Source organism: Chelonia mydas, chromosome 5 (assembly GCF_015237465.2).
Source record: "Chelonia mydas isolate rCheMyd1 chromosome 5, rCheMyd1.pri.v2, whole genome shotgun sequence".
Classification (NCBI taxonomy): domain Eukaryota; kingdom Metazoa; phylum Chordata; order Testudines; family Cheloniidae; genus Chelonia; species Chelonia mydas.
The window spans coordinates 48,334,395-48,360,500 of record NC_051245.2 but is presented as its reverse complement, the minus strand read 5'-3'; the positions used below and the strand labels follow the sequence as shown (position 1 = coordinate 48,360,500).

At 45.5% G+C, this 26,106-nt stretch overlaps 1 protein-coding gene across 7 annotated transcripts in view; it reads left to right on the top strand.

The window, feature by feature from the left end:
- Positions 1 to 26,106, top strand: part of TMEM171 (transmembrane protein 171) — a 72,070-nt gene that overhangs the window by 9,689 nt on the left and 36,275 nt on the right. For 2 of the 7 annotated variants that reach the window (XM_037903041.2, XM_037903042.2), the window contains exons 2-4: positions 20,175 to 20,881; positions 23,208 to 23,349; positions 24,134 to 25,697. In XM_037903041.2, coding sequence (XP_037758969.1) covers positions 20,254 to 20,881; positions 23,208 to 23,349; positions 24,134 to 24,323 — 960 coding nt within the window. In that variant the 5' untranslated portion in view covers positions 20,175 to 20,253 and the 3' untranslated portion in view covers positions 24,324 to 25,697. Of the gene's footprint in view, positions 1 to 8,865; positions 9,062 to 19,456; positions 20,882 to 23,207; positions 23,350 to 23,541; positions 23,723 to 24,133; positions 25,703 to 26,106 lie in introns of those variants that run through there. The other 5 variants (XM_007059238.4, XM_043547256.1, XM_043547254.1 and 2 more) reach the window with 5 other exon arrangements.

Below are 26,106 nucleotides of genomic sequence, written 5' to 3'. Positions count from 1 at the left end.
CTTTTGACTTGTGCACTGTCATTTTCCCAAAAACTGGAAGATGCCTGTGTGGGACTTCTTTTAAAGTGGGGAGACTGGTGCACAACAGTCACCATGCTATCCTTGACAGATAGAGGATCACCACCTTGTAGTGGTGGAGAGACTTGCATGTCTCAATGACCCCGAGAGCAATGCTGCCTGGAGTCATGTAATCCCTTAGGGTCAGCCATGGCAGAACGGTCAAGGTCGAGGTTCCAGACAAAGTGTGATCCAAGAAGTCCCTAACGGCAGAGCAGACGGAGGATAATTGCACAATGGAGGTGAAACTGTTGTGTAATGTTACAACAGCTGTGAAGGTGGATGAAGCCTGCAGCAGATAGAGGATCTCCAATCGTCATGGTGTCAATGAATTGGTTTCAATTGCTAATATATAATATCATATTAAAGTTTGCATTTATGTAGCACTTCATATTTTCAAAGTACTGCACAAACTCTAAAGCACTAATCCTGCAGTTGGGTCTGCGTGCATAGATTTTTGTGCCGTGCTGATCCCCTAACTTGGGAAGTATTCGCTAACAGGAGGACAGCAGTATTGTCAACTTGTGTGATATTTTTTGTTTTGTTTTTTAAAGTCCCAGCTCCTTAAGTCATATGATTTAATGAGAATGTCCGCTTTCAAGACAGGGGAGGAGGAAGTAAATTTCTAGCCCTCGTGGTCATGGAGAAAAGTTTGAGACTGTGAACTCTACAGGCATAAAAAGTACCAGTTTATTATTTTTTAAAATGTTGATTTGGGCTGTGACTCATGATCTTTGAATGCATGGGCACTAATGTGAAAGTTGTAATCTGAGTGACATGCAGGAATGATGTTAAGAGACTGGTCTCTATTTCCTGTCCCTGGTTAACTGACATAGGTCAGGATTAATGCCCCTGTGACTCTGTTTATTGTGGCGATAATCACACTGTAATGAGGCGGTATGGTTCCCCACCATCCCTCTGGAAACCAGAGTGGGCAGAGCCAGGGAGCTGCTAGGGCCCCGGGCTAGGAAGCAGTGGAATGGGAGGGCCTGCATCCCCGCTGCCACCCAACTTGCGGGTGGCAGAGTGGACAGAGCCAGGGAGCTGCTAGGGCCCTGGGCTAGGAAGCAGTGGAATGGGAGAGCCTGCGTCCCCACTGCCACCCAACTTGCGGGTGGCAGTCTCCCCCACTCCCAGCCCCTTCGGAGCCAAGGGCCTGGGTTTACTATTATATTCTGTTGTTGCTCAGCCCCTGCCTGAGGGCCTGAGCGCCTGACTCACTATTGCCCAGCCCTGACCCAGGGCCTGGGCTTACTGTGTTTATTTCTACCCTCACAAAGGCTTCAGAGGAAGACTCCTGCGGCCAGACTAATTCCCCGCAAGACCTCTTTAGTGAGGCGGTGTGGTTCCCCGCTGCACCAGAGAGAGACGAGCCCCAGCTAACCTCTCTACACATACACAAATAGCTATTAAAGGGAACACTGTATGTGTATTTAGTGTGTAGGGAATGCTGGTCATAACATCGTCTTAGTTAAAGTTGCAATCAGACTTGTGTTTTCAGTTCTCTCTCCTCCAGGGTGGATTTGATTTAAATTATGATTTACATCACTAGTCAGGAAGACTCGATTTAATCATGGATTTCTACATAAAAGTGCATTCTTGTTGGTTGTTATGACCTTAATACACATTCTTCACAACTCAGAGATAAATGTAAGTTTCATTTTTAGAAGGTACACACTATACATTTTTAAACAGTGATTTATTTTGAAAACTTTTCAGATTAGTTTCACAGCTATATCAGAAAATGAATGCTTGTTTGGTTATTTCATTTACCAAAGGTAACTGAAGCAGATAGTTCACCGCCCAATGACTGCATAAATATCTCCAATTCCAGAGGTTAATCATTAATATCTGGAGGATTTTCTTGCCATGCTGTATTAGGAGGAGAACATCACCAGACAGACATTTAAATTGTTTTATTTAACTAAAACAACAACTTTGCATATTCTGGATTTTTTTCTTCAGCAGCAAACATATAATATTTTAACAAAACAAGCATATGAATTTTTGAATTTAGTTAAACATTCAAGTTTTTTAAAATCAGGTTTGTTTTTGTTAAAATTGTTTTTAACTAAAATAGTTAAAATATTTTTTTAAAAAATTAAATCAACTATGTCAGCCAGGTCAACATGAGAAACTTAAAATATTGGCTTCTGCAACTAACTCAGTTGTCTTCACCTTCATTTCCCTGTGTTCACAATCTGGAAAAGAAAAACAAGCTTTCCTGCTTTTTCAGGTCCCAAACAATTTCTCAGTTTGGAATGAATTAGTCTAAAGCAGGGGTGGGCGAACTTTTGGGGTCTAGGGCCACATCTGGGTGGGGAAATTGTATGCAGGGCAGGGGGTTGGGGTGCGGGAGGGAGTGCAGGGTGTGTGTGGGGTGCGGTGTGCAGGAATGGGCTCAGGGCAAGGGACTGGGGCAGAGGAGGGGTGCGGGGTGTATGAGGGGGCTTAGGGAAGGGGGTTGGGGTGCAAAGTGAAGGAGGGGGCTCAGGGAAGGGGTGCAGGAGAGATGTGGATTGCAGGAGGGAGCTCAGGGCAGGGGGTTGGGGTGTGGGGTGTGGCAGGGGGCTCAGAGCAGGGAGTTGGGGTGCGCAGTGTGGCAGGGGGCTCAGGGCAGGGAGTTGGGGTGCAGGGTGCGGCGGGGCTCAGGGCAGGGGGTTGGGGTGCGGGAGGGAGTGCAGGGTGTGGGAGGGGGTGCAGTGTGCAGGAATGGGCTTAGGGCAAGGGACTGGGGAAGAGGAGGGGTGCGGGGTGTATGATGGGGCTCAGGGAAGGGGCGCAGGAGAGATGCGGACTGCAGGAGGGAGCTCAGGGCAGGGGGCTGGGGTGTGGCGGGGGCTCAGGGTAGGGAGTTGGGGTACGGGGTGTGGCAGGGGGCTCAGGGCAGGAGATTGGGGTGCGGCAGGGGATGGGATGCAGGATACGGCAGGGGGTTAGGGTGCAGGAGGAGTGTGAGGTGCAGGCAGGGGGCTCAGGACAGGGAGTTGGGGTGCAGGAGGGGTGCAAGGTGCAGGCAGGGAGTTGGGGGGGGCGAGGTGCAGGAGGGGTTCGGGCTCCGGCCCGGCTCCGCTTACCTAAAGCGGCTCCGGGGTGGCAGCAGTGTGCACTGGGGCCAGAGCAGGCTCCCTGTCTGCCCTGGCCCCACACTGTGCCGCTCCAGGAAGCGTCCGGAACCACGTCCCTGTGCGACCCCTGGTGGGGGGGGGCACAGGCCTCTGCGTGCTGCCCTTGCCACACCTCCAGGTACCTCCTCCGAAGTTTCCATTGGCTGTGGTTCCCTGTTCCCAGCCAATCGGAGCTGTGGGGGGCTGTGCCTGGAGGCAAGGGCAACGCACGGAGCCCTCTGCCCACCCCCCGGGGCCCCAGGGACGTGGTGCTGGCCGCTTCTGAGAGCAGCGCGGGGCCTGCGGCACCACGGGGGGGCAATCCCATGGCTGGATCCAAAGCCCGGATCCAGCCCGCGGGCCGTAGTTTGCCCACCCCTTGTCTAAAGGAAGAAAATATTCTTTCTACACCGGCAGAAGAAGTTACTGCTGTTAAAAGTGAGATTATCACTTCAACAGTCTCTGAATCCAAGTGCTTAAGTGACTTCCACCAGGTCACTAGTGTGACTTTCTTTAAAACATCATCAGCAAACATATATTTCTTGAATAGTTCACCCTTAACTCTGAGTTTATTATAGTTGGCATTATGGAGGGATGATTGCTCGATGTCCATGTCACAGCCAACTCCTCTTCTTCAGCAGTTAAGGTTTGACCCTGGTACCGAGTACTGAGCATATTTGCAAGAAAATGAGCTGGAGATAGTGCTTGTCCCTTTCGTTTTTTAAATACTTGTAATTTAAATCTATCTTTGCATATTTCTCTTTTTAAGATCTCACTTAGTTCCTTCCAAATTTCAACAGCGTCAGCAATAAAACAGATATTTTTCCCTGCATTTTGTTTAAGGCTACCGAAATAGGCTTCAGGGTACTCAGCATGTGTTCACCATGTCTCTTAAGCCCAATGTTGAGAACTTTGGCTGTGACAGTGCCATCTATTTTTTCACGATTTTGTTCACAAACTGTCATCAGATTAGGCCAGTTCATGATATAGTGCTCAAAACAGTCCACTACTGAGTTCCATCGCATGTCTTGTGGGAGAGTTAGCTTGGTTCCTCCCACTTTTTTCAGAGCAGCTGCTGCGAAGTGGTTGTTACGGAAGTATTTTGCAATTTCAACAACATTAGCCTTTATTTCTGGAACACTGAAGTCTTTGCCTAGGAGGTGCAGCAAATGTGCGCTGCAACCGTATGTTATTAGCTTGGGACTCTCTTCACTCTCTTCTAAATAATTTCTTCTCATCTTGGATACATTTGCAGCATTGTCTGTGACCAAGCTGCGTACTAGACATTTGAATTTTCTTTTCCACAGTTTGTTGTAGCTTTTACTGCTGCTACTTGTAAGTATTCTACTGTGTGTGCATTTCCTGATGTATCAATTGTTTCTGTAAGGAAGACATTCCCTTCTTCTGTTGTCATACAAGCACATACAACGGGATCATTGTGGACACTGCTCCACCCATCAAGGCCCAGGTTAACAATTTCACCCTCTAGCACACTGCTCAATTTCTCTTTCATACACTTTATCCAGCAATTTGCCTGCAACATCTGCTCTGTTGGGTAGACTGTATCCTGGTCTTAATGACTGAACCATGTTAATGAAGTGTGGGTTCTCAATCATATGGAAAGGAGAGTTTGTTGCATTTAAAAAATGGGCAATTTTTTCATCAATTACCTCTTTTTGTAATCTGCTGGTTCTTATCACAAACTTATTTATGGTGGTTTCTGGATGATGGCGATTTTTTTTTCTTCTTTTTGCTACAGGTGATATACTGTGGCTATGTGACAAACATGATGTGACTGAAACACTATCATTGGCAGATAACTCTGAAACTATAGAAAATGATGGTGATCTTGAAGGTGGATAGTCTTCAGAATCCTGTATGTTGAGGATGGATTCTCCTAAACAAAATAAGTCAATTATTTAATTATTATTACCATACTGCTCATCTAGTATAACTCATTGCATTCACTGACACTCTGTACTACTTTAAAGGTGAAATTGTAAAAGGAAGATCTGCCTATTACAGCTATTAATTTTTTATCACAACTGCATCTAAAATGATAGTACCATAGAGTAACAACTATATTTTTTGCTCAAACATAAGAATTCAAGAATAGCCCAAAAGGAAGACAAGCAGTCCTTAAGAAAGAAGCATGAAATAAAAATGTTTACCAACCTGAAGATCCTGCATGTTCAGACATGTTCCTTTCATCATTTACAATGCAGCTTCCTCCTGAGGAGGAACACTTCTCATGATATTGTTTCATTCAGACAGCCAGACCTTGCATTTCTTTGTTGCACTGTTTGCATTTTGCACACATGCCTGTCTTACCCACAGGTAGAGGCACTTCATTAAAATATTCCCAAACTGGGTCTCTTTTATGGCCTGCTGCCATTATACGTTTTCCTTACTAATAAGAGAATGGTATGGTAGATCTCAAATCAATGAAGGCTACGCTCAGAAAGACCTCAAGACTTCTGGAATATGCTGCTCAAACAGTTTCACTTTTGTTTCTACTGCCTGTCTCTCCCTTCTCACATTTATCTCCAGACTTCTTCTCCTTGTCCAGATCTATTCTGCCCCCAACAATCTTCTATTCGTTGAACTTTTTGAAACTTTGCACTTTTAGAGCGAGGTAAGGGATTGACTCTGTACACAAATTTGCAGAGGGACAATTTAATAGGGTTGAGGTCTGTTATTTCTCACCTCTCTATATTTATTTATTTATTTATTTATATGTTTAAACACATTTTTGATGTTAACAAGTATGTTATCTCTGGAGACACAAATCCACAGTTTGAGAACTGCAAAATTAAGCAGCTCTGATCATAGAATATCAGGGTTGGAAGGGACCTTAGGAGATCATTTAGTCCAACCCCCTGCTCAAAGCAGGACCAATCCCCAATTTTTGCCCCAGATCCCTAAATGGCCCCCCCAAGGATTGAACTCACAACCCTGGGTTTAACAGGCCAATGCTCAAACCACTTGAGCTATCCCTCCCCCCATGGTATCTTCTAGACCAGACTGAGCACTGAGTCCCATTGGGTAGACAGAAAGATTAACCTAAATAATCTATACAGGAGCTCCTGGGACCCCATAAGATTGGGTCCCTAATTCTTGAACTTTTGGAACTCATTTCCAAAACTTTTCTTAACCATTACATGACTATATTGTCTCATACTATAGCATTAGAATTTTATAATCCTTATTCCATGATGAGATATCTTTGAGCTATAATATATCTTTATCTTTAGATAGGTTTTTCCCCCTCAAAAATCTGATTTAAATAAAAAAAATCCATTTTTTTTTTAATCATTGATTTTTATCCACCCTGCTCTCCCCTGTTACTCAACTACTTCCACCCCACCCTACCAATTTTGTCTTAACAGTTTTTGGCCTGAACATTTTCATGGTTGCGCTCAAGCCAAAGAAGAATGTTGAGAGCAAAGTTTTATGCATACACATGGACCTGGTGGCATCTGATCTGATGAAAATGCTGTCAGGCACACAGTCAGCTATGGGCATAATTCTTTTTAAAATACTCTTTTGGTGGGACTCTTAAGTAGTAGAGCTTAATCATGCAATGTTTTTACCATTAAAGTTTGGTGGTAGCATAAGTGAAATTAGTCCTCCTCTGGATTTTGCTGCGTAGAATCTGGTTCTTTGATCTGCAAAGCCACAACAGACTGTTCTGAATGTTCCTTCTTTTGTGGTACTGAAAAAATTAAGAAAATATGTACGAACTCCCTTTTTAAATGTATGTGTTTCAACTTAATCATGTAACAGCAAAATTAGTGCAGGAGAAGGAGGCACTGTGTCGGAGTAGTCAAAACAAATTTATGGGGTCTTTAAGAGATTCTAAATTAGAATTATTTTTTTCATTTCAAATTGTTTCCTTTTGTCCTAACTTCACTTTATTTTCTATTTTGTGCTGGAAAAAAATAGATGGAAATTAATAAAGTATTATTTTATTGAAAATTTCTCCCTAATTCTACTGTCCCACTACTATAATTGATAATATAATGTGCTTCAACAGAAAAATAGTTAGACACAGCATTGTCTGAAAAGTTAGTTAGCCATTTTTGTTATTGGTGAAGCTTGTGAGGCTCTATACTCAACTTGATGGCGCTTCTCTTTTTGGATGTAATACAATTACTTTAGAATACCACATCCAATCAATTAAAAAAAGTCAGGGAATATTCTAGGCATCACTGGGCAGAACTCTATTAATTTTTGGGGGGGGGGAAATCCGAAAACTAGAAGGGGTGAAATGGGGGACATATTGAGCCCCTGGCATCTGTTAGCAGAGCCACATGTAAGGGGACTGTTGCCCCCTTACTAACATTCAGTGGGGGTGTTTTAGTTGCTAGCTCCCAGTACTAAAAAGGGGGAAGGGTCGATGGGGAATCAGGACCCTGAGACTGACAGCCCCCAGGAACAATGGGGAGAGGCCAATGCTCCAGGTCAGCCTGAATGACAGGGCAAGCAGGCTAATCAGGGAGTCAGGAGGCCAGGGAGGTCCCGTCCTCTGTGTGAGCTGGAATTGCTTGGGTCAGACAGAGTGGGGCCCAGCTAAAGAGAAAGCAGGGGCCCAAGCTAAGCTGGGGAGCGGAGCTGTGCCAGATCCAGAGGGACCAGGAAAGCAGCCCAGAGAGAGCAGACCCTGTCCTGGGAGCAGAGCTGCAGCCCCAAAGCTAGAGGCACAGCCCAGAGAGAGCAGACTTGCCCTGGGAGGAGAGCTGCAGCAACCAGAGCCAGAGGGGCCGGAAAAGCAGCCCAGGAAGCAGGTCAGTGCCAGGAGCAGAGTCACAGAAGCAGCCTGCAGAGCAGACCTGTCCTGGGAGCAGAGCTGTAGCAACCAGAGCCAGAGGGGCCAGAGAAGCAGCCCAGGGAGCTGGAGGCAGAGCAGCAGCAGCAGTGCAGAGACAGAGTGGTGCAGCTGGGGCTGGAGCAGTCCAGAGCTGGGTGCGGTGAGCAGCTGGGGAGAGCGAGGGGGACCCTGGGCAGCAGGCCCAGCACAGGGAGACACCTCAGCCAAGAGGCTCTGCAAGCCAGGCTTGGATCATAACCCTGACAGGGTGGGGGCGACACTGGGAAGAAGGGCCCTACCAGTTAGAGCCTGAGAGTGTGTGGCCACCACCAGAGCAAGTGTCCAACCCACAGCATCCCTGCAGCAAAGCCAGGGCCTGAGAAGGAGGCCTGGGACTTACAAGGAACAGACTGTGAACTGCCCTGACATTCCAGAGACACTGTTTGTGATGTTCCCTGCCACAGAGCAGGGTGATAACCTTTCCCATTTTTCCTTATTCTTTTTAAAATTAATTGTTGATTAAATAACTTGCATTTGCTTTAACTTGTATGTAATGGTCAGTGGGTCAGGGAAGTGCCCAGTGCAGAGAGAGTACCCTGGAGTGGGGACACCCTAGCTCCTGGCCTAGGTGACCACAGCAGAGTTGGGGGTCGAGCCCCCCAGGAATCCTGGGCCCAGCCTTGTTGGGGTTATGAGGACTCTGCCAGACAGGAGAGTGGAAGGGGAGTCCTCAAGGGCAGGGAGGCCACTGGGTAAAGGAAGTGGGAGCGAGGACTCAGATCCTTTCGCTAGCCCACTTCACCGGGGTAGTGCAGAAGCCAGGAAAGTTCCCCACAAGAGCAGGACTATTCCCCCGCTTACACACAGTTGCAAGCACCCATGTAATTGTCTATAGATCAAACTAATTGATGGCACCCATTAACAGCTTCCAGCATAACAGTATCGCTGTTCATCCTCCCAATAGGGTTTAACATGTTGACACTCTGCGTGATTTATCATTCAGACAGAAAAAAGAGAAATAATAATAGAGGCTGTTGTAATAACTGGACCTACAACTTTACCCTAATTGTGAGCTCAACTGTAAAAAGTAAGTGAAAGTTCATAAGACGTCACAATAAATTATGACAACAAATGTTGACGGGGGGTGGGGGATACAAAAGGGAGCCAGACAGACTAGTGAATTAGTCTAAATGAAGAGGCATACTGATATCATTCAGACTGTTATTATCATGCTTGGTAAACAAGAAAAGCTTGGAATCAGAAAGGAGTGAACCAAAATTGATGTGTCACAAACTAAGCCTAGTGGGTGGACAAAACAAAGAAGGAATGGGCTATTCTACTCTTTTGCGGGTCCTTAAAAAAAGATTTTAGGGAGAAAAATTGGCTAATGGAGCAAGGTTCACCATCGTGGCTATAACCCACCATGTCCTGGGACCAGGGCCAGATTAATGCAGGCGCTTTAAGGGCTGCAGCCCAGGGCCTCAGGTAAGTGGGGCCCTGCAGGGCCTCAGCCTGATGTTTCTTTTCATCCAGCAAGTCTCTGCACCACAGGCCAGACACTGGTCCCCGAGCCTCGATGCCCTCCCTGGGGCCAGAGCCATAAGTGCCAGCTCGCTGATGTGCCCCTGCGGCCCCTAGGCGAGGGGCATTCAGGGAATCTCTGCACACTGCCCCCGCCCCCTAGTGCCTGCTCCGCAGCTCCCATTGGCTGGGTACCGAAGCCAATGGGAGCTGCAGGGGCGGTGCCTGCGGGCATGGACAGCGTGCACTGCGCAGAGTGGCCTGGCCCCTCTGCCTGGGGGCTGGTCATGCTGGCCACCTTGGGGAGCAGAGCAGCGTGGAGCCAGGGCATGCAGGGATCCTGCCTTAGCCCTGCTGCACTGTTGACCAGGAGCCACCCGAGGTAAGCGCCTCCTGGCCGGAGCCGGCACCCAATACCCCCTCCTGCACCCCTACTCCAGCCCGGAGCCCCCTTCTGCACCCAACTCCCTCCCAGATCCTGCACCCCGTCCCAGCCCTGAGCCCCTTCCTGCACCCAAACTCCCACCCAGAGCCCGAACCTCCTGCTGCAGCCCGACCCCCTGTCCCATCCCCGGTCCCACCCCAGAGCCCACCTCCCAGCTGGAGCTGCACCCCCTCCCGCACCCCAATCCCCTGCCTGAGCCCATTCCCCCACTCCAAACCCCCAGGGACCCCACAAAATCTAATAGCCCCTAGCCCACAGGAGAGTTAATCTGGCCCTGCCTGGGACCCCAGGCCTTTGTCATCCTGAGAGATCTGACCTAACCAGGCCAGAGAGGAGGATCCAGATACGGTTCCCAGCCGGAGTCTCCCAGAATCAGCATAGATCTCCCAGTGACTAATGAAAGCAACCTGGGAGATTTTAATAGGATATTTTAAGAAAATGACATTACATCATGTTGGGGGAAAAAAATCTCCAGGAATAGCTTCTGTCAGAGTTGGGAACCCAGATGACATTGCCACTTCTACCAATTCCAGCTGAGTCCCAAACACAATTTGGGATGGAACAGGATTGGATTTAACAGCCCATCTCTATTAATTTCTTCTCTTTTCCCCAAGAGGACAATTACTACCATCTTTAATACCACCTATGAGACTGTAGGTCAAGTTCATTGCACACACCATTTGCTTGCATTCCTCTGTCCCCCAACCCCACCCCCTTGTTTTTCTTTCTGAAAAGTCTCTTCAGATAAAGAGCAAGGCATGTTGCTAAAATGGAAGCTTTATTTAATACTTTATAGATCAAATGCTTTAACTGTTTTGCCTTCTTGTTAACCTTTCATCAAAAGATAAAGAAAGGGTTTTGAATGGTGTGTTTGCTGTAGTACTAAGCAGGCTGAGGTCTCTGTACGCCAAACCTGAATTTTGTCCAACACAGTTTAATTTTGGACAGTGACTGGATTATGTTAACACTTTTAGCCCATATATTCCATCTAAACTAATATAACAGGGCACACAAAGCCCTTGCCATGGGGAATGAGGGAGTCGGAGACCCTGGGAAGAGGGGGAGTATGCATACCCCTGGCCATGAGTCGAGGAGGGAGTGGGAGACAGAGCCCCTATTGGGAGGGGGAGTGGGAGTAACAAGGAATCCCTGAAATAAAAGGGGATGGGAGGGTGGCACACAGGGAACTTGTAGGGAGGAACAGAGGAATGCAAGCAATGATGTGTGAAATGAACTTGACCTAGGGAAGCAACACAGTGTGTGACACTGCTGACCTCTTCCCCTCCCCCCAGAATATTTAGTAACATAAGGAAAAGACTTTTAAAGTATGTTTTGCTTGGTGTTCTTTTGGTTAAGTTTAGAACATTTCAGTTACTTTAGACTTAGCCCAGATTATTGGCTCTGTTAGGGCCACTTTGCACTTGTCCACTGATGTACAGTGATATAGCTTATCATGAGATGATCACCCTGGAATAGGGCTATCTTCAGTGGGCATAAAGCCAACATAAGCTTCTAGGCCAAATCCCCCTACAACAGACTCAGGGAGTATGTCTAGGAAAAGGGACAGCGCCGGGCTGCTGGCAGACAGCACAATTTGGAGTAGTTATACTGTGGGACCAGTGTGGTTTCATAGCCCATATAAGATTAGAGGAGCGCAAAAGTGGCTTAAAGCCACTTCTTGCAACTCTCTTGGACTTGCACTGTGGGCTCCTCAGTCAGCACTGAAGATTCGGACCTGAGCCTTATAAAATTATTTCATTTGTAAAATCTAGATTGTTATGAGTGTTTGAGGGAGGGGAGAGAAGAGAGTTGGTTATTTGGCGGGTTGGGGGGGGGAGATTTTTTATGGAGGAAAGTTATTCTACATTGTAGTTGCATCTGATACTCCTTCCTATATGAGTCTGGTTTGGTTTGGTTTTAACTAAAATTAGCTGCTCATATTTAAGGCTGACGCTTTCAAAAGCGTATCAGATAATGGATTGCTGGAAATGATTTCTGTGTTGAAAGGGCTGGGAGATGTTATTAGTTTGCCTGGACTTCTGTAATTATTTTGATCCCTGTCCTTCTTCATTGCCATTCACTAGAATCAATTTCTGGCTTTTTACTTTGCCTGGTAATATCTTTGTGTATTGCTCAACTAGTTCTAATAACTTATTTCAGTGAGGAAACCACGTTCTTTAGTGTGTTTGCAATGTGTGTGTGGTACAGTCTTCTTTCATTATGCCAAAGGTTTTCACGAAGGTTTGGGGCTTTTTACCTGTGTTAGTTTCTGAAAGTACTGTAGTTTTAAGTTATTGAAGGTAGAAAGTTCTTCCCAAGACCTAGCAAATCGGTACCGAACTTCTCCAGTACAAGCCCTGCCATTCTTCGGCTAATTCATACTAAGAAAATGTTTTCAAATAATCTTTCCTTCATAATCTTTACCTTTTATAATTAACTATTCTTCATACAATTACATTTTAAAGGATTTCTGAATCTTAATGTGTGGAAACCAAACCCCTACTATGACCCATAAGAATCTTAGTTCTAAACACCACCGTTATAGGGTACGGCAGGACTCTTGGACAATAATCATGAAACAACATATGGTACAGTTATCAGTAACAGTTTTACTAGGGAAGGGCAGATTAGCAGAATCAAGGAAGATCATTAATAAAAATGAATCCAATTTGTATTACTCCAGCAATGTAATGGTCAGCTTCACCAATACTTAGGTTGTACTAAAGCTACTCCTAACTAAGGGATCAAGGTCTTCAGTTTATAGTTCTGTCAAAATGCCTTCTAATTTCTCTTCCTGTAAAGCTTTTCCCAAGTCCAGTGCTATCCATAGGGAAGTCTCAAGCACTCCACATAGCCAAGGATCCTATTGGTGGCAAACAGTTGCTCAGACTGTTCTTAATAAAGAGGTAGAGCACATTCAGAATCATGAAGCAATACTTAATAGACTTCGAAATGACTGTCTACAAATTAACTGGCCAGTGTAATTAACAGCAGCTAGCTGGATTTTTCTACTTCTTCTGGTATCTCAAGACAGCTGCTGGACTTTGTTCCTCCGTGCAATAAGCTACAGAAACAGCCCCTTCTCTCTTGAAGTTGCCTTACGTCGGAAACATTCGAAGTCTGCAGTCCCTTTGCTTTTCTTTGGTCGTATGCTTATCACGTATTTTACCTTGCCTCTGTCCTGTATTGCTCTAATTCTCATTATTTGTCAGCCTACAATAAGTAATCTGGTTACTTTGTATCTATTTTTTAATTCCCTCAGAAATGTGGTATTATTCTTAAAAGTAGCTGTGTAAAAATGGCAAGTTAGTCAATAGACTTGCTCCCTGTTGTTGCCAGTTGTGTTTTCATATTCTACTGACAAATATTAATTTACTCTGAGTTGTGTGTTTTTGTTTGTTTTAGCCCTGTAGGGGTAATACAGGTAATGGAGAGTGAGATGGACTTTGTTTTCAACAATATTCTTTCAATTGAAAAGTATTTATTGTTGATTCATGAACAAGAAAGATCCTAGCTTGATTTTCAGTTTCCAAATTGTCTGAAGGGCTGACAGTTAGAAAAGACATTTTTAAAATTACTTATAAACTGAGCAAATTCGTTTCTCACTGATTTTTGAATCAATAATCATGCAACCTCAGCATGCTATCTCTACAAACTCACTTTTCAGATCAGAAAAAAAGGTTACTCACCTTCTCGTAACTGTTGTTCTTTGAGATGTGTTCACGTCCATTCCAATCAGGTGTGTATGCGCCGCGTGCATGTCAGCCAGCAGATTTTTCCCTTAGTAGCGTCCGGAGGGTCGGCCTGGGTGCCCCCTGGAGTCGTGCCTTTATGGCGTCCAATATAGGGCCCTGCCAACCCCCCAACCTGTCAGTTCCTTCTTGCCCACTGCTCTGACAGAGGGGTAGGAGGGTGGATATTGGAATGGATATGAACAACACATCTCGAAGAACAGCAGTTAAGAGAAAGTGAGTAACTGTTTTTTCTTCTTCGAGTGCTTGTTCAGGTCCATTCCAATCAGGTGTCTCACAAGCCAAAGTTCAGGAGGTATACTGATTGGAGCACAGCTCATCCAAAGGCTGCGTCCTCTCTGGCCTGTCGAGTGATCGCATAGTGCATTGTGAAAGTGTGTATAGAGGAGCACGTTGCTGCCCTGCAGATTTCCTGTGTGGGGACTTGTGCCAGGAATGCTGCTGAAGAGGCCTGAGCCTGGTGGAGTGCATGGCGGTTGGCGGAGCGGGCACCTTCGCCAAGTCATAACACTCAAGAATTCATGATGCGATCCACGACAAGATACGTTGCGATGAGACAGGGAGGCCTTTCATTGTATCTGCCACTGCTATGAATAACTGGACAGACTTTTGGAACAGCTTCATTCTCTCAATATAGAAGGCTAGTGCCCTGCAGACATTCAGTAAGTGAAGCCTCTGCTCCCTGCCGCTGGAGTGCAGCTTAGGATAGAACACTGGGAGGAAGGTGTCCTGGTTGATGTGAAACTGGGAGACGATCTTAGGGAGAAAAGCCGGGTGATGTCGGAGCTGAACCTTGTCCTTATGGAATACAGTGTAAGGGGGCTCTGATGTAAGAGCCCTGAGCTCCAACACTTTCCTACCTGAGGTTATCGCCACCAGAAACGCCACCTTGTATGAGAGAGAGAGCAGGGAGCATGTCACCAGTGGTTCAAATGGTGGACCCGTAAGTCTGGAAAGGACTAGATTAAGGTCCCAAGTCAGGATAGGCTGTCGTACTTGTGGGCGCAGTCTGTCGAGACCTTTAAAGAAACGGCTGACCATTGGATTCATGAAGACTGAGTAGCCGTCTGCACCTGGATGGAAGGCGGAAATGGCGGCCAAGTGAACCCTTATCGATGACGGGAACAGTGCCTGCTGCTTAAGATGGAGGAGGTAGTCCAGTATAAATGGCACCGAGGTGAATGTCAGAGACTGATGGTGCTGCTCTGACCAGATGGAGTACTAGCTCCGCTTGGCAAGGTATGTCGCCCTTCTGGAGGGCTTTCTACTGCCAAGGAGAACTTGCCTGACTTGATCAGAGCTGGACATGGAGCTTCAATGCTGTGAGGTGGAGTGACTCAAGGTTCGGGTGCCGGAGGCAGCCGTGATCCTGCGTGATTAGGTAGGGTGATCAGAGTTGCCACGGACATTTCCAAGAGCGATGTGAACCAGTGCTGGCGTGGCCAGGCTAGAGCTATCAATATCACGAGGGCTCGGTCCCTGTTGATCTTGAGGAGCACCTTGTGAACGAGAGGGATGGGCAGGAATGCATATAGGAGATGGCCTCTCCATGGAAGTAGGAACGGATCCACGATCAAGCCTGGGCTGTGATTCAGGAAGGAGCAGAATAGCTGACACTTCCTGTTGCGTTGTGTGGCAAACAGGTCTATTTGGGGAAAGCCCCATTGTTGGAAGATTGATCTTGCCTATGTCCGGCCAGAGGGACCACTCGTGGCCATGAAAAGAGTGGCTGAGACTGTCCACCAGCTTGTTCTGTATCCCAGGAAGATATGATGCTTGCAGGTGTATTGAGTGCGCTACATAGAAGTCCCACAGCATGAGGACTTCCTGACACAGGGGAGAGGAGGGTGCACTCCTGTTTGTTGATATAAAACATCGCCATGGTGTTGTCCGTGAGGACGGATACACATCTGCCTGATATATGGACTCTGAAAGCCTGGCATGCCACTCTCAGTTCTCTCGGTTCACATGCATCCGACAAAGTGGGTATTCACCCACAAAAGCTAATGCTCCAAAACATCTGTTAGTCTATAAGGTGCCACAGGACTCTTTGCCGCTTTCTCAGTTCTCTGACATTGATATGCAGAGCGAGATCTGCCTGAGACCAGAGACCTTGCGTCCTGAGGTCTCCCAGATGTGCCCCCCATCCCAGATCTGACTAATCTGTCTCTAATGAGAGGGATGGCTGGGGGCTGGTGAAGGAGACTACTGCACATATTACCTGTGGGTTGAGCGACCACAGGAGGGAGTCTAGTATGGGTGCTGTCCAAAGCATCCTGAGCTGGTCGATATACTGACACTAGCCATGACTGGAGCGGGCGAAGCCTGAGTCTGGCATGCTGTACTATGTAGGTACAAGCGGCCATATGCCCCAAAAGTTTCAGGCAGTTCCTTGCTGTAGTGGTGGGGAACTGCCTGAGGCCCCGTATTTATCGCCCAGTGACTGAAATCTGGCTTCTGGGACGTATACCCTGAGTCTAACACTGCCCTTATAAACTCTATCCTCTGCACCAGGGACAGTGTTGATTTGGCCTCGTTTAGAAGGAAACCCAGTTCAATGAACGTCCTTCTTATGAAGCTGACCTGCTCTTCCACTTGAGGTCTGGAGTGGCCTTTGATCAGCCAGTCGTCGAGGTATGGGAACACCTCTACCTGTTGCTTGTGCAGGAATGCCGCAATGACTGCCATGCACTTGGTAAACACCCAAGGTGCTGCTGACAGGCCAAATGAGAGGACAGTAAACTGATAGTGGCTGTTGTTCACCACAAACCTAAGGTATCTTCTAGGGGGTGGAATTACCGCTTTGTGAAAGTCCTCATCCTTCAAATCGAGGGCGGCATACCAGTTTCCTGGATCCAATGATGGGATAATGGAGGCCAAAGAGACCATGCAGAACCTGAGTTTCTTGACGAACTTTGTTGAGTTCCCGCAGGTCCAAGATGGGCCTGAGACCACCCTTGGCTTTTGGTATTAGGAAATACCAAGAGTAGAAGCCCTTGCCCCTTTGCTCCTGAGGAACCTTTTCCACTGCCCCTACCAAGAGGAGTGAGTGCACTTTCTGTATAAGAAGTTGCTCATTAGAGGGGTCCCGGAAGAAGAATGGTGAAGGGGGGTGGAAGGGCACAGAATTCGATGAAATATCCCCTCTCTCCTGTGCAGAGCACCCAGTGGTCCGAGGTGATACGGGACCATGCACAGTAGAAAGGGGATAGTTGGGACAAAAAGCTAAGAGAGGTTGGATCCAGCTGTAGTACTGGTGCACCGTCCTCAACCGCACCTTCAAAAGGGTGGTCTGGGGCCAGGCACTGGCTTGGGCTGGCGTGAGCCCTGGCCTGAGGAGGGGTGTTGCCTCATTCTGCAACTCCTGTTCCTCCTACAAGGAGTGTCCTGGCAGTTCTGAGGCTGGTAGAACCTAGAGGGAGCTTGTGGCCAGAAGTGCCTATGTTGGGTGGCCAGTGTATGGAGCCCAAAGATCTAAGGGTGGCCCTGGAGTCTTTTAGACTATGGAGTCTTTTATCCATCTTATCGGCGAAAAGGGCCGAACCCTCGAAGGGGAGGTCCTGGATTGTTTGTTAGACCTCATGGGGCAGACCAGAGACTTGCAATCAGAAACCTCTCCTCATTACAACCCCCATTGCCATACTACATGAGGCTGCATCTGCTGCATCCAATGCCGCCTGCCGGGAAGCTCGGGAGACCAGTTTTCCCTCTTCCACCACTGCCTCCATGTTTTTAGGGGAGGTCCCCGGAAGCCCTGGCACTCTCGCTTATTGGCCACATCAACCACGAGGGAGTCGGGGGGTGGGTGGGTGTATAAGTGTTTGTATCCCTTAAAAAGAACAAAGTACCACCTCTCATTCCTCTTGGCTGTAGGGACCAGAGATGTAGGGGTCTGCCATAGGGTCTTTGTTGTCTCTGAAATCATCCTTATTAAGGGCAAGGTGATGTGGGAGGGACCAGAGGGTGCGAGAATGTCGATGTCTGGGTTGGATTCCTCCATGACCTCCTCCACCTGTATGCCCAGGTTCTGGGCAGCATGACGTAGGAGCTGCTGGAGGACCCTGATATCCTCCAGGGCTGGGGCCGTCACTGCCCCTGCCACCACTTCATCTGGGGAGGATGAGGAGGAGAGGCCTAGCAGCGGGCCCTGCTCACCTCTCATCGCCCCATGGGTCTTGCGGCATGCGGTATTCCAGAGCTTGTGGTGCCAGGGCTGCTGGGGGCCGAAAAATCGGTGCCGAAGCAGACAGCACCAAAGATGTTGATTCCGGCGGTGCCGATATCGTCGATGCCAGTGGTACCAATGCTGTGGCCGCCAGCAGTGCCACCGATTGGCAGGTCGGCACCTGAGCTGTAGGTGACAACAGCAGTGTTGGTGGCGCTTCTGTCGGTGGTGGTGCTGCCAGTGGACCCAACGGTGCCTGCGAGGAGGAAGGAGGACACCGATGCTGACCTGGACCTTGGGTACTGGACCTGTCCCTGGCACTGGTGATACACCCAGGGTGTCCAAAAGGGCCACTGCATAGATGGTTGCCACTGCGGAGACCATGGTACCGGGTAGGGCGGTGGTCATGGCGGGATCTGGACCTTCTGGTCCTATCTGACCAATAGGATTCCGATTCCGAGGTCTTTGAGTAGGAGGACCACGGAGGAGCAGTATCTGGGTCTCTGGAAAGCAGTGCCAAGAGGTCGGGGACTAGTGCAGCTCCTCCGTATGGGTGGGCCGTGCCAGAGAGAAGTGCACTGGAGATAGGGATCAGCGCGCCATCATTGCTGGGTTTATCCCTTAATTGGACTTTGGGCCATGCAGTCATCGGTGACTTGTCTCTCCTCTGCTGGGAGGACGGCGCAGTGAGGCGTATAAGGTCCCTGGGTGCCTCAAATGCCTCAGGAGTCAAGGGGAGATGGAGGTGATGACCTTGGCAGTCCAGGGACCGTTGAGGGTTCAGACTCGACTGAACCCCAGATGGGGCAGGAGTCGACGAGATCCTGGAAGGCTGGAGAGACGAAGCTGCCTGGCTCAAGGTGTGCTTTGATGCCTCAGGTCCCTTGGTCTTTAAAGGGGGAGCGCGACCCCTATCTGGCCTTTTCTTCCTTTGTGGCACTGAGCACGGTGCCACACTGCAGAGGGTTTCTTATGTGCGGCGCCGTGGCGGTGCCAGGAGTCCTTAGAGTCCTTGCTCAGCACCAGCTTGCGCACTGTCGGCGCCAGAGCACTTCAGACTGACATGGAAGTGCTCGGCGTGGGTTCTGCAGATCCCAGGTCAGAATGCGGTCAAAGTGCTGCTTCCATTAGGAGGATCTTGAGTCTTTGGTCCCTGTCTTTTAAGGGTCCTAGGGCGAAAACCCTTGCAGATCCTGCACTTGTCCTTTTGGTGCCTCTCCCCAAGGCACCGTAGACAAGAAGAGTGCGAGTCACTCTTCAGCATAAACTTGCCACAGTCCTCGCAGAGTTTGAACACTGGAGACCAGGGCATACCCCAGAACTGGGGGGAAATGTTATCGGGCGGGCCCCCAAGAGTCACAACTACCTACTAACTGTAACTAATAACTAATGAACTATTTACAACTATTTAAGAAAGAAAAGTGAAGAGGACACTGTCAAACGCGCTTGCAAAGCAAGAGCAACAGTTGTTCCAGCTAGCCATCACCGGTGGTAGGAAGGAACTGAGGGGGTGAGGGGTTGGCAGGGCTCTATATTGGGTGCCATAAAGGCATGACTCCAGGGGGCGCCCAGGCCGAAGGAAAAGTCCTAGCTCTTTCAGTTATACTGGGACAGGAAATACTTTTAGGGAAAAGAGCTGACATGTCTGTCAGCTGGCTGAAGGAGGAGCAACAAATCCACATGCTTTAAGTAGGTAATACATTTGAAGCTTTATTGGTAAATGTCCTCTTTCCAGCAAAATTCCCTCCAGTCAGAGCTCTCTTCTAGCAAGCGGGGAAGGACCACCCCTGCATTCCATCCCAATTCTTTCTCTTGAATGATAGCTCCAATCCTCAGTGTGATGTTCAGCTCCCTAGTTGCCCACAAAGGCCGAACTTTCTCCCAACCCTCCCTTCTCATTATGTCTCCCTTTCTTATACTGATGACTTTCTAAGTGTGTCTCATCAGCCCCTACCTCAGGGGCTTCTGCAGGTTGGAGGGAAACTTGGTGATTTTTTCTTTTAAGGGTACATCCCTCACAGTGTGACCTCATTTTGAACTAGAATTGGATAAATATTATTAATTGTTCCCTTAATAATATTCTTTTATTTACTGAGCTATTACAATTGCTTTTGGTATAAATATTAAGTCAGTGATCTCCCTTTATCTGTCTTATAACCCATGTCCATTTCCATGAAGCTTTTATTCTAAAATGAAGTTGTTTGGGGATATACTGGCTTTGAACCATTGGATAGGCTGAGTAATAAGTGCAGAAGAAAAATACACAATGTAGTTACCTACATATTCTCTCATTTCAATTATATATTTGTGTTCACAGGTCTGCAGAAGTTTTCTTCCTCTCTGAACGCTATCAGGAGACGATATATTTCTCCTTTGCATGAAGAGACATTTTTGTAATGTGTGCAGTTGCTGTTCCCAGACCTGGTGGGGAAGGAAATAATGGACATCATAGGAAGTTTTTTTTCCTTTTTGTTTTTGGAGTTGCATTGCTATGCACTGGATTTCTGCTTTCAGTCTTTATTTTACAGACTTGCCCATCTGGAACCTTCAGTGATTGCAACAGGGCCCTTAAGATTGCTGGGCCTGTGGTGGTTGTTGTTGGATTAGTTTGTGTCTTACTGGCACAATCAAGAGCTAGGCTGTACCTAAGTCAGAGACAGATGCAAGGTGAGCAGGTGTACAGCCTCATTTTTTGTCAAGGGAACTGTCAGGTTGCCCAGTTTCTTATCTTTGGATTTTTGTTTTTAACTAGTGGAGTGCTAATTAGTTTCCTGGGCATTTGGGTTCCTGGATGTAGCCCAGGAAGGCACAGCCTACAGTATAATCAAACCAGCACTTCTGATGTTGAACTCTCAGGCTGTGGATTCCTGCCTCTTCAAATCATGGGTCCTTTGATTGTGCTTATTGGATTAAGTTTCTTCGTAATAGCTCATATTAAAAAGAAAACCAATTTAAATCTCAGCCAAGAATCCTCTGAAAATGGAGAACATCCTCAGAGTCCAGAATCATTTCAAGTTACAGCAGGTAGGTAGATGATTTGCATATATTTTAAATTTGAAAGCTAGTTTTACTAACCTGTACGCTAGTTCCTATTTTGTGTGTGTGGTTTAACATACCAAATGAGAAACATGTTACCTTTTACATCTGAAACATTCAAAGTGTAGTTAATTCAGTCTTCTTTCTTCAGGGGCAAACTGCCTATTGACTTACAAAAAACCTCCAAAGGCCAATGTGGAAGAAATCACACTATCTGGCATAAGTAATTCCAATCCTACTTCCTTTTCCAGAGAATGGAATAGGCATTGTAAATTGTAGGTGTCATGGCTTTTTTTATTACTATATTGAAAATGCAGTTTAGCTTTGAATTCTGGCCTGTCGTCTTGTCCCCTGAAATAGGACTGCAATGATTCAGATGCAGAGGGTACTGCTTGTACTGTTTGTGTCACCATTTTAATTCTGGATGAATACAGTTTGTAAGTTTTAAACTACATTTTTAGTGGTCAGAAGGAATGGGTGACAAATTAACCACTATGCTGCTCAACTGCTCCCTGATTGATCAGAACTGAAGTCCATTGCACACAAAATCCTGCCTTCGTCATCCTGACATAAGGACTATTTAACCTGATGCTTAATAGGAAAAAGTGAAGGTTTGAGAGGCTGACACCAGATATCGGGGTATATGAGTGAGAGAGTTGTAGAAGAATTGCAATTTAAGAAAATAGTCTTTGAAGGGGAGAAAGCAAAACTAGTACACACATTCTTATATGTGGAGAGTTCTAAGAAAAGTAAAATATACAAACACTGTAGGATCAAGCCTAGACTTAAAATGTGGATTGCTGCAGGATCATGGTGCGCAAGTCTGTTGGTTCCATCACTTTACCAGAATCATTGTATTTGGCAACACATGCCCTGCTCAACTTCAGTATTAATTTGCTGTATGAACTGTCTTTGCAAGATGCTCCTTGTGTGTGTGTTTAGTAAGCCAACAATCACTTCCTCTCCTACAACCTGTTTGAAAAGATCCAAATTCTGTTGTCTTCCTTAAGTGCACTACTTTCAGAATAAGCTGACAAAACAAACATATGAGGAGCACCCTGTGTGCAAAGCGAGGTCATGTAATAACATCAATGTTAATGTTGGGTAGGCAGGTGTTGCCTAAACACTGTGATTTCTGAGGAGGTGATGGATGGATCAAAAGATTGAAACACCTTCCAAGAACAGAGGTTGAGTTTTACATAGAAAACTTAAGAGGCAAAGACACAAAAAGTGGAGTGGGCAGAGGGGAAGTAGTTGTTGCACCTGTTTAATTATGAGAACTAGCTGACTGTTGGCTGTCCATTAAAAACACTAAAACCCCCACAAAATGCAAAGTTCTGAATAAGAGAGACCATACTCATTGTCCAACTTCATAACATTATCACTAATTAGTGTTCAGATTAAGCACTGCATAATTACAGTTTAGTATATAACATGTACTGCTTTCTTATAATATGAATTCTATTAGTATTGTGCCTTCAGCTATGAAAATGTTATCTAAAATGTCTTTATTAGTTATGCAGCTATAGGTACACTGGTTTGATTGTTCTGAAATTGTAACAATCAGTTAGAAATCACCATTTGTGCCGACAGTTATAAAATCATTTCATTTAATAATGGCATGTTGCTCCTTAACAGGCAATCAAGTTGCAAGATATGGTAATGGTATAAGTGCAGTTATTACCTCTTTGTATAAATAAGCACTTAAGAACATATAAATCGTAGAAAGCAAGGAACTTCCTGATAATTTTGTTAACAGAGGAAATACTGCACATTTGAAGAAAAAATTAAATCAATATGAATTGTTAAGCAGAGCATTGAACATTTTTATTTATAGCATCGTTACAGGTATGCACAGTACTTTATAAAACCAACATTTTAGGCAGGCACGGAGAACTAGGCACATGTGTACCATAGTGATGAGCATGGTATAAAATCTCAGATAGAAAGTGTGGTAATAGCTCTTGCTCTGTATTTAGAGAACACACGTGAGCCTGTCTGCTGGTAGGTTCTGCAGCCAACAGTAAAGGGATTTGTGTCCTTTAGCGAGACGGAACTTTTTTTTATGGCTGCTTTTTTTTTAGTAAGATGAATCTCTTACATTGTAAAAATCCTCCCAGAATGTGTACATAAAATTGTCCTCTACACCAAGGAATGTCAGAACAGTTAAAGTATGCATGAACATGGTGCCTGTATCTATAAAGAAGATAAGCACAAATACTATACTACACTAGTATGAATATCTCTTAGGTTACAATGAGGATCAGGAAATGAGTTGAATTTTCATGTCACTAATTAATTTTTTTCTCTTTAGGTGATGCTGTAATGACATTCCCACCCCTCCCACCACCTTATTTTGCTGACTCTCTATCACCACATGTAACTCATAAGCCACTTGCCACAGAGCTGCCTATGAGTGAAAATCCTCCCTCGTACGACAGTATTGTAAATAATGGGTAAGATAGTCTTCATGTTTATTTTCTAGAATCTGCGATGTTTAACTCATGGGTTGAAGTGTAGCTAGAAAAACACTCTCTTAACCATCATTGATTTTATGTCTGACATCTACAAAATTTTCTAGTAACTCACTGAATTTCTTCCTTCTGATATTTTAGCTTAATTTTAAAATATTCTTACCTTGATTGCAGCAAGGGACTTGGATGCCTGTGTTCTATTTTTGACTTGCTGACTTGTGTGAACTTGAACAATCCAGAGACCTTTCTCTGCTTCCGTTTCCCTGGCTGTCAAATGAGAATACTACTATTTATTTAACTACTTCAAAGGCTTTTGGGAGGCTTAATTAAAAGTTGTAAGTCACCTTTCATCTGAGGATCTCAGAGTACAAAGTATTGTCATTTCAGTAATTGGGGTTTTAGAACTCATAACTATTATAAGGAAGGGGAAAGTAGGGCCATAGTAGATTATGAAAAGGCAGGGGGGCAAAGGAACAAAGGAGAAGAGATGAGAAAATCTCTCCCATTCCCAAGTGGCAATTCTGCTCTATGCAGTGTTGTCAGGGGAATATAAAAAGACCTCTTCTTTAGGAAATGTGGAAAGGCCACACTAGTAAACCATGCCATCTGTATAACAAACAGATGTGTATTTGTGGTGAACCAATTTAAAAAAAGGCAGCTTAAAGACCGGCTTCACCCACACTGCGTGTGCATGTGTAAAACTCAAGTATGATTTGGCTCAGTGTATAAATGAGATTGGAATGTACTAATGTGTAATGTTTTACAGGGCACAACTTGAACATGTTCAAGGAATGGTCTCCGTTAGAGCGTACGAACCGCCATATGCAATTCCTGGGAGCAGTTCATCTTCAGACATCTTACCTACTCTGCATCTTTCATCTGAATTACCGCCAAGATATGAAGAAAAAGAAGCAACAGTAAATACTGAATATTCCTCTGGCTCCTCCATGGCTTAGCCTCTTCTGAGCCTTCCCCACAAAGAACTGTGAACTAAAGTTCATTTTTCTATGGAATTGTACACTTCAATTTTAATGTTTTAAATTTATTTTTATAATAAAAATTGTAATGGTTGCATCTATAACCTTAAGACAACAAAACATAAATTACCAGTTTGGGTTTAGAGAAATATTATATAATCCTAGGTTTCTTAGGACAACAGCACTCAACGGTTTGGTGAACTGCAACAGCGTTAGATGTTTGTGTCTTGTTATGGGTATAGTGTCTATTTTTAGCTTTCTTTTATAACAGAGAAACTAAGTAGGACACCAACTTTTTTCAGTGTATTTTGATCTACTCAGATCAATTTGTTTCAGGGCTATGGCAAAGAAACAATTAGAAAGTGGCTTTATAAATATTTTTGTTGTTCTCTGGAAAGCACTTGTACAATAAGTTTGTAAAATTCCCATTTATTTACTTAGCTTAGATATAGTCTGAACATATTAGCAGTGTTTCATTTTAGTCTGCCTGATAACAAATGCCATATAGTTTAATTTGGAACATTTATGTTCATAGTAGTAATCCCCACAAAAATCAGTTTTAGCCAGCAATTAAGAGCCCTAACTCAAAGCTGAGGATAGTTAATGCTCTAACACTTTTAACAGAGGAATGACTGTTTCTATAAGAAATACTAATATAAATCAGAGACTGATTTATAGCAGCAGGATCAATTTATTTTTGAGTTGGGCTCTCTTGTGTGGCTGAACTACATTTAAAAATCAGTATTTTCTAGGAGCAGAGATTTCTCATCTACAATTGCAAGAAAGGATATCGTAGCTAGATTCTAAGATATGGCGATGTACCTTTAACTGGCAAGTTCAGAGAGCAAGCGTGGCACAGCTATTAAGACTCCTTTGAGATGCACAGCTCCCTCTCCTCTTATTGACTTCAAAGTACCTTGCAAGAAAGCTCAGCACCTTGCATACAGGAATTTAAGTGCTAAATCCTGCAGGACTTTTTAATTCTCAGATTAAAACTTAATTTTAAAAGAAATTTGGAGCATAAGGCCTTATCTAAAAAGCAAGAGTCCTAGAATTTTATTTTAACTCCAGCAAGATGGTTTTTTAAATTTAGCTACGTCTCATCCATTTCCTCCTTAATTTGCACACAAATTATGTTCCTGTGGTACTAGGCCCTGATTCTGCCACCTTTGCACTGAATACCACCTTGCTCTGAGAGTAGGCTCTCTGAAATCAATGCGACTGATCACAGTTTAAGGATGGCAGAATTAGGCCCCTCCATGGGGCTTTTCTTGCTGAACTCCCAAATCTTCACCCACTGAAAATGAGAGCCTAATTGTATTATACCACAGGCCTCTGGATCATAGAATCATAGAATCATAGAATATCAGGGTTGGAAGGGACCCCAGAAGGTCATCTAGTCCAACCCCCTGCTCAAAGCAGGACCAAGTCCCAGTTAAATCATCCCAGCCAGGGCTTTGTCAAGCCTGACCTTAAAAACCTCTAAGGAAGGAGATTCTACCACCTCCCTAGGTAACGCATTCCAGTGTTTCACCACCCTCTTAGTGAAAAAGTTTTTCCTAATATCCAATCTAAACCTCCCCCATTGCAACTTGAGACCATTACTCCTCGTTCTGTCATCTGCTACCATTGAGAACAGTCTAGAGCCATCCTCTTTGGAACCCCCTTTCAGGTAGTTGAAAGCAGCTATCAAATCCCCCCTCATTCTTCTCTTCTGCAGACTAAACAATCCCAGCTCCCTCAGCCTCTCCTCATAAGTCAT